Source organism: Furipterus horrens, unplaced genomic scaffold (genome assembly GCF_987537825.1).
Source record: "Furipterus horrens unplaced genomic scaffold, mFurHor1.1.pri manual_scaffold_3, whole genome shotgun sequence".
NCBI lineage: Eukaryota > Metazoa > Chordata > Mammalia > Chiroptera > Furipteridae > Furipterus > Furipterus horrens.
In genome coordinates this window covers 31,115,440-31,129,244 of record NW_028327173.1, presented here as the reverse complement: position 1 = coordinate 31,129,244, position 13,805 = coordinate 31,115,440, and the positions used below count along the sequence as shown (strand labels likewise).

The 13,805-nt window shown below is 40.0% G+C and overlaps 1 protein-coding gene across 4 annotated transcripts in view; it reads right to left on the bottom strand.

Annotated features, from left to right (window-relative positions):
• The window catches only part of MAST2 (microtubule associated serine/threonine kinase 2), a 156,111-nt gene that overhangs the window by 123,626 nt on the left and 18,680 nt on the right, over positions 1–13,805 (bottom strand). For all 4 annotated transcript variants that reach the window (XM_090269368.1, XM_090269369.1, XM_090269371.1 and 1 more), the window contains exons 2-3: positions 10,349–10,496; positions 6,959–7,101 (exon numbers count right to left, since the gene is read on the bottom strand). In XM_090269368.1, coding sequence (XP_090125494.1) covers positions 6,959–7,101; positions 10,349–10,496 — 291 coding nt within the window. The remainder of the gene's footprint in view (positions 1–6,958; positions 7,102–10,348; positions 10,497–13,805) is intronic.

Genomic DNA, 13,805 nt, shown 5'->3' with positions numbered 1-13,805 from the left:
TGCATTTATTGTTTGATTCTTGCATATGCCTTGACCAGGGATGGAATCCACAACCTTGGCAGACAGGGCCCACTATCAGTACTATTCAGTCACTTCTCAACACCCTTAAATACAGCTATGCATAGGAATACATGGCTTTAATGGCCCAATTAAAAGACTTTCTGTACAAAATTTTGAAAACAGAATAAAACCTACAGTTACAACTTTTAACCAGTTATGTGAAACTTCACACAAAGCTTGAATAAACTTTGTCATGTATTCTAACAACCAATTCAATAACATGTCTTTCAATAGTCTCAGTCAACAAATTTATCTTTAAAAAATTAAATTTAAATGGCTTTTTAAAACATGAAAGCCAGCATTTTTAAGGTTGTACACCCTAAATTTTTTTTAATATGCTTTATTGATTATGCTGTTACAGTTGTCCCAATTTCTCTTCCCTTTGTTCCCCTCCACCCAGTGACGCCCCCCCTCCAGTTGTCGCCCCGCTTAGTCCATGCCCATTGGTTGTGCATATAGTTCTTCTCAACCTCTTCCTATCTACTCCACTTCCTCCTACTATGCTTCTTAATTCCTGCATCATCTCCCTCCCTTTTACCCCTTCTCCCTCTCCACTAACCTCCCCCCAATATGTTCCCCATACCTATAATTCTTTTCCACTCTCATTGCCTACTTAGTTTGCCTTTGTTTCAATCCCCTAGCTTCTGTTGTTGGTTATTGTGATACAGTTTTCATTTTAATGTTCATAGTTTTGATCCTCCTTCTCCTAAACAAGTCCCTTTAACATCTCATATAACAGTGGTTTGGATCTGATGAACTCCTTCAGTTTTACTTTGTCCTGGAAGCACTCTCTCTGCCCTTCTATTCTGAATAACAGCTTCTCTGGATAGAGTAATCGTGGTTGTAGGTTTTTGATTTTCATTACTTTGAATATTTCTTGCCAATCCCTTCTTGCCTGCAGTTTCTTTTGAGAAATCAGCTGATAGTCTTTTTTTTTTTTTAATTTTTTTTTTTGGTTTTTCAACTACAGTTGTCCCATTTTTCCCCCATTGCTCTCCCCCACCCAGCCCACCCCCTCTCCCACAATCATATCCCCCTCCCCGTTGTCCATGTACATGAGTCATTTATACACATTCCTTGACTAAACCCTTCCCTTACTTATCCCCTTCTCACCCTCCCCCCTCCCCACTATTGACTGCTATTCTGCTCTTTGTCCTATTTAGTTCGTTTGTTTATGTTGTTCTTTAGTTTCCTGTATTAGGTGATATCATATGGTATTTTTCTTTCTTTGCCGGGCTTATTTCACTAAGCATAATTCTCTCTAGTACCATCCATGTTGTTGCAAATGGCAGGAGTTCCTTCTTTCTTTCTGCTACATAGTATTCCATTATGTAAATGTAGCACAGTTTTTTGATCCACTCATCTACAGATGGGCACTTAGGCTGTTTCCAGCACTTGGCTATTGTAAACAATGCTGCTATGAACATAGCATTAGAATAGATATTTGCTGGTTGGTCAGCTGCATCACTGGGATCTCTATCATGATCTGTGCCATCCTGACAGTTTTGTGTTTACCTTTGCTTCCTGGGCAGGGCTGTCACACCTCCTACGCTATTGGGGGGGCGGGGGGGGGAGCCCTGTGCAGTCGTCACTACCGGGCAACCCTTTTCACCACGCTGTGGCATTTTGTGTGGAGGCGGGGTCCAAGATGGATTCCTGGCATTCACTCTCCGCTGAGAGACCAGGAGCCTCCTCCTGCGTCCCCACACCATCTGGCCCTCACAGTCCGAGGCAATGGGGGTCTAGCTTCCCCGGCATTGGAATCGTAAGCTGATGGGTTTGGTCTGCAGCCGGGGGTGCTCCCCAGGCGCTTCTTGCCTCCCCTTAAATACAGGTGTCTGTGCTTACCGCCATCCCGCCACCATCACTGAAGCTGCTGCCGCCAGTACAACTTGACCTCTCTGCCCCAGCTTCGCCCCTCCTACCCGTCTGGACGAGCACCACTTCTTTATAACTTCATACGTTGGACTTCCACGTAGCTTTATTTTCTGGGACTTCTGGTTATTTCCGGTTTTGCGTTAGTTGTATTCCTTCTTAGTCGTGGAGAGAGACGGAGCGTGTCAGTCTAGGCCTCCATCTTGGCCGGAAGTCCTTAAATTCTTTACAAAGTATCACAGAAGATATAATAAAAATGCCTAACAATCTAAGATAAAATTCAACTCTGATTTGTTCAGGCAAAATAATTCGTTCTTTTGCTTCCCTCTTAAGAATGCTCTTGAGAATAAGCAACTAGGCTGCTAATATCCTGTTCAAACTCATAAAACTCTCCCAACTTTTTATTGTAAAATCTCTCCTGAAACATTATTCTCATACCTTTGAAAAGACACTAGGTGGCATTAGAAACTCTTTCAAAACAGAAAAGTGGAACTTTCAGCAATTCTCAATAGGGAATGAATGCACTTAATCTAAATTCCTAAAATTCTTACTAAGTTAAATACTTCACACTCATATATTCAAAATGACTGAGTAGAGCAACAAATGTGCATCAAATTTTGTGTTAAGCTTGAACATTCCTCCAGAGAAACTATTTGGATGATTCAGAAGGCCGCAGCTATGGATAGCTGGTGATGGGCAGCTTCATCACGACAACGTGCCCGCTCATGCATCATGTCTCCTGCAGAGTTTTTTGGTGAAATATCAAGTCACCCAGGTGACTCGGCCCCCTTACAGTCCAGATTTGGTGCCCTATGACTTCTGGCTTTTCCCAAAACTAAAATCACCCTTGAAGGGGAAGAAATTTCGGACTGTCGATGAGATTCAGGAAAATACAATGGGGCAGCTGATGGCGATTGGGTGAACTGTGTGAGGTCCCGAGGTGCCTACTTTGAAGGGGACTAAGGCATCATTGTCCTCTGTACAATGTTTCTTGTATCTTCTTCAATAAATGTCTCTATTTTCCTTATTACATGACTAGATATGAGGTTCTGGACAGACCTCACAAAGCCATAACTCTATTCACAAATGAGATTACACTGTAGGACAGATTTTTCAGAAATGTCACAGCCAGAAGCATGCTAAAGGAAAGAAGCCAGACAAAAAAAAAAAAAAAAAAAAAAAAAACACATGCATATGATATGATTCAACTTCTATAAAATGTACAGAATAGGCAAATCTGTGGAGGCAGAATGTACATTAGTGGTTACAAAGGGGGGGGGGCGGTGAGAGGATAAGGAAGTGGCAGCTAAACTGTACATGAATAATTTCTGAAGTGATAAGAGTGTTTAAGACTGACCTAGGGATGGCTGCACACATATGTGAATACACTAAAAATCACTGAATTGTACAGTTTAAATGGGTGAATTCTATGTATGATATGTGAATTATATCTCAATAAGGTGTTGTTTTTTTAAGTAATTCAGGAATACTCTATTTCAGTTGGTCTAGACCAGCAGTCCCCAACCATTTTGGTACCAGGGACTGGTTTCATGGAAGACAATTTTTCCACAGACCTGGCAGGAACAGGGGATGGTTTCGGAATGATTCAAGTGCATTACCTTTAAGCTCACCTCCTGCTGTGAGGCCAGGTTCCTAACAAGACCAGACTGGTATCAGTCTGCGGCCCCGAGATTGGGGACCTTTGGTCTAAACTAAGGCTCCAGCAACCTCAGTCCAGGAATTCCCTCTACAACACATCACCTTAAACTGAAACATTCTGCCCCACCCCACCCCCCAGCTTGGTAGAGCATGAAACTCTTAAAATAAAACATTCAGCTTTATCTTAGTGACAGTAGTTCTTAAAAGGGTGCATGTCAGAATCCAGTATAATGCTTTAAAGAAAATACAAATGGCTGGAACCACACCAAACCTACTGGATTAAAATCTCTGCAATGGTACATGGAGCTATATTTTTATTTTTTAGTTCCAGAGGTTAAAATGTGAGGGAATAGAGAATTTCCGGCCAAGATGGAGGCTTAGACTGAAATGCTCTGTCTGCCTCCACAACTAAGAAGGACTACAACTACCTCAAAACCAAAAATAACCAGAAATTCCAGAAAATAAAACTACATGGAAGTCCATCGTATGAAGTTATAAACCAGTGGTGCTCGTTGGGGTGGGTAGGAGGGGCAAAACCGGGCTGAGAGGTCAGGCTGTACTGTCGACGGCAGCAGCAGCGGTGATAGCAGCAGGAAGAGCAGCGGGACTGCAAGAAACCAGGCAGTCCCAGCTGCAGTCGAGACCCGTCAGCTCGCGATTCTAACGCTGGGGAAGGCAAGACCCCCACTGCCTCGGACTGTGAGGCCCAGAGGGCGTGGGGACGGAGGAAGAGACTCCTGGTCTCTCAGCGGAGAGTAGCAGCAGGAATCCATCTTGGACCCCCGCCCTAACACAAAGTGTCAGGGTGGTGAAAAAGGTTGCTCAGGGCGCTGCACCCAATAGCGTAGGAGGTGTGACAGCCCCGCCCAAGAAGGAAAGATAAACGAAAATGATCAGAATGACAGGAATAATGATTGAAATACCAGTCAGGAAGCTAACCAAACAGCAAATAAAGGAATTAACCAATGAACAAATAGAAAAACTTTCTGAGGCTCAGTTCAGAGCTATGGTCATAAGGCAGCTTACAGAATTAACAAAAAATATTGAACATGATGGGGAAGGAATGAAGGCCAGCCCTGCTGAAATAAATGAAAACACATATGAGACAAGTGGTAAGGAAACAAAAACCAGAGATCAAGTCAACAAATCGGAACACAGGGAAGGAACAAACAGTCAACCAGTGCAGAAAAAGGAAACAAAAAGTGAGGAACATGAGGAGAGGCTCAGAAACCTCTGGGACAGATATAAGCAAACAAATATTTGAATCACAGAGTTGCCAGAAGGTGAAGAAGAACTAGAAATTGAAAAATTATGTGAAAAAATAATGAAGCAGAACTTCCCGAACTTGGGGAAGGAAATAAGACTTACAGGTAGGTCCAGGAAGCACAGAGAGTTCCAGAAAAACTGGACTGAGGCAGAACCACTCCAAGACACATTATAATCGAAATGTCAAAAATTAAAGATAAAGAGAGAATCTTAAAAGCAACAAGAGAGAAGAAAAAAATCATGTACAAAGGGGTCCCATTTAGACTATTGGCTAATTTCTCAAAGGAGACCCTGCAGGCAAGAAGGGATTGGCAAGAAATATTCAAAGTAATGAAAATCAAAAACCTACAGCCACAAATACTCTATCCAGCGAAGCTGCCATTCAGAATATAAGGGCAAAGAAAGTGCTTCCAGGACAAAGTAAAACTGAAGGAGTTCATCAGATCCAAACCACTGTTATATGAGATGTTAAAGGGACTGGTTTAGAAGAAGGAGGATCAAAACTATGAACATTAAAATGAAAACTGTATCACAACAACCAACAACAGAAGCTAGAGAATCGAAACAAAGGCAAACTAAGTAGGCAACGAGAGTGGAAAAAGAATTATAGGTATGGGGAACATATTGGGGGGAGGTTAGTGGAGAGGGAGAAGGGGTAAAAGGGAGGGAGATGATGCAGGAATTAAGAAGCATAGTAGGAGGAAATGGAGTAGATAGGAAGAGGTTGAGAAGAACTATATGCACAACCAATGGACATGGACTAAAAGGGGGGGACAACTGGAATGAGGGGGGCCACTGGGTGGAGGGGAGTAAAGGGAAAAGAAATTGGGACAACAGTAACAGCATAATCAATAAAACATTTTTTTTAAAAAGGTGAGGGAATAAAGATGGGCTTTAACAGACATGTTAAGAACAAGTAGAGAAATCTGAATATGTTCCTTATGTTAAATACTATTATTAAACTGAAATTAAATTTCTTGGATCCAATCATATAGTACAGTTATTTAGGAGACTGTCCTTGATCTTAGGAAAAATAGTTAAGGGTGAGGCATCATAATGTCTATGACTTGCTTTGAAATGCTTCAGGAAAAAGAAATTATATACATACACAAAGATAAAAAGAAGCAAATACAAAACTACAACCAAACTGGTCAATCTAAGCTTCTATGGGTATTCACTGTATCATTCTTTCCATTTTCCTGTAGGTTTGAAATGTTCAAAATAAAAAGTTAGGGCAGGGAGGGAAGTTTCACAAATGATCCTGATTCTCTCTGTGGCCTCACAGTCACAAACTTCAGGTCATATAAGGAAGTCTTTTGGTCCAAAAATTAACTGCCTACCTATTGTAAGAAGACTTCTGCCCCTATTCCAACTTCCCAGAATGAACAAATGAACCAAGCTTTCTACTCCATATATGCCAACCAAAAAGACTTATACTGCCAAAGAAAAGAGAAGATTATATTTTAATGGGAACGAGTTTCTGTTATTGTACCTTACAAATTACTAGTGTGCCTTGTTCTGTGGATAAAGGGAAGAGGGTGAGACTAACAGAAAGTCCATGAGTGTGGTAAGTAAAGAGGCAGGGCCACTGAGGGTAAAAGGGTACAAGATGCAATCACAGGCAGCAAACAACCTGCGAAAACTACATAGTTTAACCTATGTTAGGTCCTATCTATCACACAAAGCCTAGACAAAGAAAAGGCTCATTCTTTCATTTCAGTATACTAAAATTCCCACTGTGCACAAAGCATGTTCCCTATCCTCATGTGCTAAACACGTATACCACAGTGCTACACACAGAAGCAACATGACTTGACGAGATTTACAATCATTTCTGTTAGAAAACTTTTTCCCAGGAGATTCATTCATTAAAGTCACAATCAAATTGAATCTTCTTTATAATTCTCAGTACATAATTAGTATCAGTGACAATATAAGAGAAAAATCAGAATATATTCAAATTCCATTCTTTTTCTATTCTTCACTTTGAGAAAGTAAACCACCCAAATCCTAAAAAGAAAAATAACTGATGTGGGAATGACAAACGACAATCAAGAGTTTATTTATAACGTGAGCGACCATCTTTATTAACACTTACCAGGCCAGCAGTAAGAGAAGGCGCAGACTGCCCAAGGGACTGGTTCCTCATTCGAACCAGGTTTGATGCTTCTCCTGAAGACTGCCAAGTCACCTGTCCCACGCTGCTATGCACGCTGCTGGACAAGGGAAGCAGCTGCTTACCTTCAAACACAAGGTTTGGAAAAGATACTTGTAATTATGTATTAATTAGTTAATGAAAAAATACAATGATATCAAGTAGATAAAACTATATTGATCTAAAACAAAGTAAAATTCCTCCACATCCATTTTAGAATCTGTAGCCCTTCAAAAATTTCAGCCATCTTGGTGGTGGTGAGAATTCCAAATGGAATACTGAACTGAATTATTTTAAAATTCTCTATAATATCCACCACCGTGCTACTCCCTACCCCTGACCCTGAGACCCAGCCTAGCAGGCTAGGAGTTTTCCAGTCCCTTCCATCTTACTTAGTTTCTCATTAACTCAGTGCAACAGGAGTGGAGCTGACAGATTCTCCTAGACAAGTTTAGCCCTCAGGTTTACAGAAGACAAACACTGAATCTGTACTGCTCTTGTAAGACTCCATGTATTCAACCAGGACTGACTACCTTAATCCCATTCAAAGACTACAAGAAAGTCACTTACTAAAGACTGAGTATCTAGAATTGCAATGACTTTCTAACTGAGATATAAGTCCCATTTGAATCCCTTCCTTCACACCATTCTTCACATTGCTGGTAGTGATCTAACCAAAACAAATGTGGTCATGTCTTTCCCTTCCTTAAAAACTTCAGAAGACCCCTTACTATTTAAAGAATTAAGCCAAACTTTTAAACTACCAAAAGGATACTCCATAAATCCAGATTATTTTACTGGCTTCATCTCCTTCCAGGGTTCCATACCCATTCACTCACTGAACTTCAATATTATGCCCTGCACTTTGCCCTGCCTTTATCTGATTATCCAATTCACATGGAAACCCTTCCACTTCCTGGCAAAATCTTATTCGTCATGGAAATAGCCACTATAATAAAGATATGAGCAAAAGGAGGATTGGGATTGATTTTTCTACTACATGCTCTTTTACTGCAAACAAAATGTGACGCACTTTATTTAGAGGACAATTCAGCAAAATTTATTAAAATTTTAATTTGGATACGTTTGGACCCAGCATTCCACTTGTAGAAATGTAGTACAGTATAGAGAAAAAAAATAGTACACGAGACTGTTCACCTTAGTGATTCTCACCATAATATTAGAAATAAGATAAATGTTCATTACAAGTTAAAGAAATGATAATATCTCCACATAATGAATTACTGAACCCAGTAAAAATAATGAGGCGCTCAACATGTACTCAGGAGAAAAATGCTCAACATTTCCTGCTAAGTGAAAAAAGCAGAAAGTATGTGCATATCACCCCATTTCTTATTTTTAAAATAAAAAAGTTTGGGTATATTTATACAAACATTTAAATGTATGTTTAAATATAATGGCATATAGGTAAGTGGTCTGGAGGGAGGGAAACAGAAGAAAGTAAAAACTAAGGACTTTTCCTTTCTCCTACAGTATCTGCCAGGGCATCAGAGGTCTGGCTAAGTCCAGACAAGTGCAAACCGGCCAGCTGTAAACTTTGGACAGATGCAGTTCCAGGATGACTTGAAAGTAGGGCATCCTTGGCCCTCCTCAAGAGAGAAAATTAGCTGCAGGTGGACAAGTTGTGTATGAAGTTTTCAGATGCCTTCACCCGAGTGAGCAACCTACCTCCATGAAGACCTAAGATGTGTGACAATGAGCCCTCTGTGACACCAAGTAAGTAATAATTGAATGAAAATACTGTCAGTGGCTTTTGCATTGAACTTTTGGAGCATGTCTCAAATTTTAATCAGGAAAGCACAACCTCAGAGGAATAAATTCTGCAGGCCCCAATGGGTGACTAAAGGGAAGCTCAGTGCCTAGGAATTCACACAAAGGAAAATCTGAATATTCATGTAAACATATTGCAGGACATGTGGCAACAGACTACTGATAACACTTATTGTGTATTGATCATGCTACAGAATTGCTAAATTCAGTCTATATATCTCTTAATCCTCTCAAAAGCCCTACAAGGTACATGCTGTTATCCACCCAAGACCACACACTTAGTGGGTCCAGGAACTATTCTGGTAGTCACTGAATCCGTCTCTCCAAAGGTAGTAGCTCATTTAGGGCTTTCATGTATAGTGCCCTCAAGTCTTTCCAACTAATTCTCACTTGTCTTCTTCAGTCATCAACCTCATTCAGAGTAAGATCCTTCAGGAACAACTGAAATGTCTGCCTGCTTACTTTCAGTATCTTTACAATTATTACAAATGCCAAATACCTTATTCAGGTCATCAGCATCTTAGCCACTCTTATAGCAGCTTGAGGATTCCTTTTGCTTTTAATTTACATAGAACATATACAGACATAATGTTTAACCTTTAGAAGGAGTCCCCATCTACTTCATTCTTCTTCTCATACATGATGAGCCTTATATGCACGAGTCTCAGGTTTTTGAAAATGTTCCTCTGGAGAGCCTGCCACCTCTAGTCTTGCCCTGTGATAGGATTTATCACATCCTATTAATGCTCTTTAATCCTTGCCCTACTAAACTATGGATTCGATAAGGGTCAGAATAAGAATTTCAAGCCATTTAAAAATTCCTTGAAGAAAGATGGAGTCCGCGGTGCAGGGGAGGGACTCAGCACAGGAACCTGGCAGCTGTCCCTTCAGCACTCTCCCCAGAGCCACAGACTTCAGCCTCTCCTCACATGACTCTAGCCCACTCTATCCTCTCTGCAGAGCCCAGGCTCCTGAAAGCAGAAATGATCCAGTAGGAGTGAGAGTCAGAAAAAAGCAGTGAGAAATTAATGACAAAAGCTCTCATGAATGTGAAGATGGGTGATGAAAGGGGCTACTATGGTTTAATCTTTGTATATTTTTATTACTGTATAACGTGGAAATATAGAGAGCTGCAAAGATATAAATAAATAAAAATTCCTCAATAATTTACTTTTCTAGGGGATGGGAGTGAAGTTAGATTCCATATTAGTTTCACATATATACTGTTATATGCTTGCTAAATTATGGGATAAAGACTTTAGTAGAGCCCTGGCCAGGTGGCTCAATTGGTTGGAATATGGTCGCATACACCAAAAACATTGCAGGTTTGATCCCCAGTCAGGGCATATACAAGAATCAACCAATGAAAGCATGAAGAAGTAGAACAACAAATCAATCTTTCTCTTTCTCTCTCTCTCCCTCTCCTTTCCTCTGTCTCTTTAAAATCAATACATTTTTTAAAATGCCAATTCAACTGATACACCTTTAAATACTGACAACACAGTCCCACATTTAAAAAAAAACAAAAGCTTAGATACTTACCTGACAAAGAACTGGCCAGGCTTCCTCTCCATAACTTACAGTCATCCTGACTAAGTTGTCGTTGAAGTTTAGCTTTTCCAGTGGATGAAAATATGTCAGGATTACTGAGCTTCCTGAAGAGCAGAGGACTAAGTCCAGGTATCACATCCTTCAAAGAGAAATAAATAAAACATGTCTTTAATGTCTTTTCTGAAAGCGTCTAGGAACATTATATTAAACATCTCTATAATAGCACATCAAACTGATCTAGAAAGTACTAAGACAAACCCAAACCACCATACTTCAGTTGGTTGAACATCATCTCACAAAGCAAAAGGTAGCCAGTTCAATTCCCAGTCAGAGTACATGCCTGGGTGGAGGAACCGGTCCCCAATTGGGGCATGTGCAAGAGGTGACTGATGGATGTTTCTCTCACACATCAATGTTTCTCTCCTTCTCTTTTTCACTCCCTTTCCCTTTTTCTAAAAATAAATAAATGAAAGTCTTTTTAAAAAAAGAAAGAAAGAAAGAAAGTACTAAGACAAAATGAGAAGCATAGGAGAAATACCTGAAATCTGTGTTACCAGCCACTTAAACAACAAGACTCAAGTAACTGGTACCATGGCCGATACTAAAAGCCACAGCGGTAAAAATTTGAAAAACGTCTACCTCTTTGAGAAAATATTTTTTTCAAGCCCTCTACGGTCATACACTGTGATTGGTGGGTTCACAAGATGGGAAAACACTAATGTTGGTTGGTGGTGGCTATGAGGAATATAATTTACAAATACCCAAGCATAAAGAGAAAAGTGAAGTTGGTGAAGAAAAATAACAATAGAAGGAAAAAGTATTTTTAATTGGTAGTAAATGGATAAAAGGATAAAGGGAGGGATATTTAGGCACTGTATTATTAAAGCAATTGATGTGAGCAGTGAGAAAGGAGATTTGGAAGCAGTAGTTAACACAAAAAGAGAAGGCAACAAGGGAGCAGCCTATATTCCCACTATTTGGTGTGTCAAGAATGAAGTACTACCTATGCATCAAGAAGAAACCATGGATGGAAGCAGGGTTTGGACACTAATGCTAGTAACCCACAAAAAAGGGCTGGCCACTCACAGAAACAACACCCCCAGCAAGATCTGGGTAGAGGGAAATGAGAAGGCCTTGGAAGAGAGCAAGCTGAAGTAATATCCTACATGAAAGCAACACAGAGAGACAAAGATCCCATCCCATAAGAGCCAGCACTTGACTGGATGACTACCACAATGGATGGATGAACAATTAGTCTTAGAAAGGGAACAACAACCAAGCCCTGACACGTGTGGCTCAGTTGGTTGGGTGTCATCCTGCAAAGTGAAAGGTCGCCACTTTGATTCCATGTCAGGACACATACTTGAGCTGCAGATTCAGTCCCTAGTCAGGACACATGAGAGGCAACCAATCGATGCTTCTCAAATCACTGTTTCTCTCCCTCTCTTTCTCTCTCCCTCCCTCTCTAAAAGTAAATAAATAAAATCTTTAAAAATAAAAGGAACAACAACCAACAGAGAACTAGATTAGCACCAATTAAGAGAAAGTTATATTCTTTTCAATCTCCCTATTCCCTATAATAATATAGCAGAGAAAAGCAGCCAGAAAACACAAAGAGGAAAAATGAAAGCAGATCATTCCCCTTCTTATTCCAAGTCTCCCCTGTCAAAACCTTGCAAAAGGAAGAAAATATAAATTAAATTGAACATGAAATTTAACTTTTAAACTAGAATATCTTTTTAACTTTTATTTAAAAACCTTGGTTAGTTCATAAAAGTACACACACCTAAGGATATCTAAATGAATTTTCAGAAGTTAAACATATCCATGCAACCAGATCAAGATTTTTTTAAAGACATAACCAAGCATCCCAGAAAATCCCTGTGCTCCCTTCCAGTCACTACCCCAGATCCCTCCAGAGTTACTATACAGGCGTCTAGCATGATAGATTATATAAAGAGAAAACCTTTATATGAATCACTTGGTATGAACTATTCTGTGTCCTGCTTCTTTTGCTCAACTAAACTTTTAAAAATAGCAGAACATTATTGAATTTATCCAAGAAGTCATTAAGGGGCAAGATAGGAGAATGAAGCAAATAAAACAGTACCACAAATAACCCAAGAGAGAAAGAAAAAGGGCAGGGGAACTAGAACGTCCTTACTGACTTCCATACTACCCTACTTCTTGCAGTTTTCTAGTTCCCATTTCTAATCAATTACAAGGTCCAGCCAAGCTACATGTTTTCAGGATCAATGGGATAAGTTCTTCCTTTCTACTTAAACTAGATCAAATTAGTTTCTGTCATTTCTATTATCAACTGATTCCTAATCAAAATAGGGAGTTAACCTTGAGAAGGAGGAGGAGCCTAGAATCACTTCCAGGTTTCTGATTTGGGTGGTATGCTTTCAAGCCTGGCAATACAGAAGGCAAAACAAGTTTACAAATAAAACACTGCTACAACAATAGTAAAAATTATCATAACTAAAAATTACAGTACTTTTCCAATAACTATTAGGGGAGCTATAAACAGTTAAGAAGGAAGAAAAGGGGAGGGGAGAGGAGGGAAGGGAACAGGAATAACTTTTTAACTACATGAGGGCTCTCTCCTAAGAGAGTAAACTTCTTACTTCACAGGCCAGAATTAGAACTACTGGATGAAAATAACAGAAAGGTGAATTAGAAGAAAGAACTGTCTAACAATGAATAGGCCACCTTAAAAAGATATGGACTGTGCCAATAGAAACACTAAAAATGGTGAAAGTTGGCCTAAAGCACTAAACTCTCAAAATGTGGTCCCCAGGCTAGCAGCAACAGCCTCGCTTCTGAACTTGTTAGAAACACAAATTCTCAGACCCTACCGCAGATCTACAAAATCAGAGATTCTGGGGGAGGATGTTACACAGACAGTCCTTGGGAGCACAAGGGACTCTCCCCCATTGGCCAAGATGGTGGCAGGGGGAGGTTCTTACAGTGAGCACTCCAAAAGCTAGAAAGATGAAAAAAGCCCTCCCCTCCCTACCCTTGTAAGAACCGCAGGCTTGAGCAGAAGGGGATTGCCTTTGAGACAGGAGTCCACCATTCTCCCAGGTCTCATGGCACCTAATAAAGCTCTTTCCCTGTGCACCAACGAGCACCTGTCTGGCTCACGAGTTTGGCTTTTGTTGCGGCAAACAGCCAAAACTGCTTTTTCAGTTACAAGGAGACAATTTGTGTTTTAACAAGTCCACCCAGTGATTCTGAAGCACACTAACATTTGAAAACTGCCAGACTAGATAAAAAACTTTCAATATGATGCCATCAGCACACAGATGTGTTGATCAATTGTGAAACTTGTATCATGAATGATTTGAAGTTGATAATAAAAGTACTAAAGTTTGCAACCAGTTTATTTTCTTAATTAAATGAAAGCAGGTTCTTCGTAAACACTATAACAAAGTCAATTCAC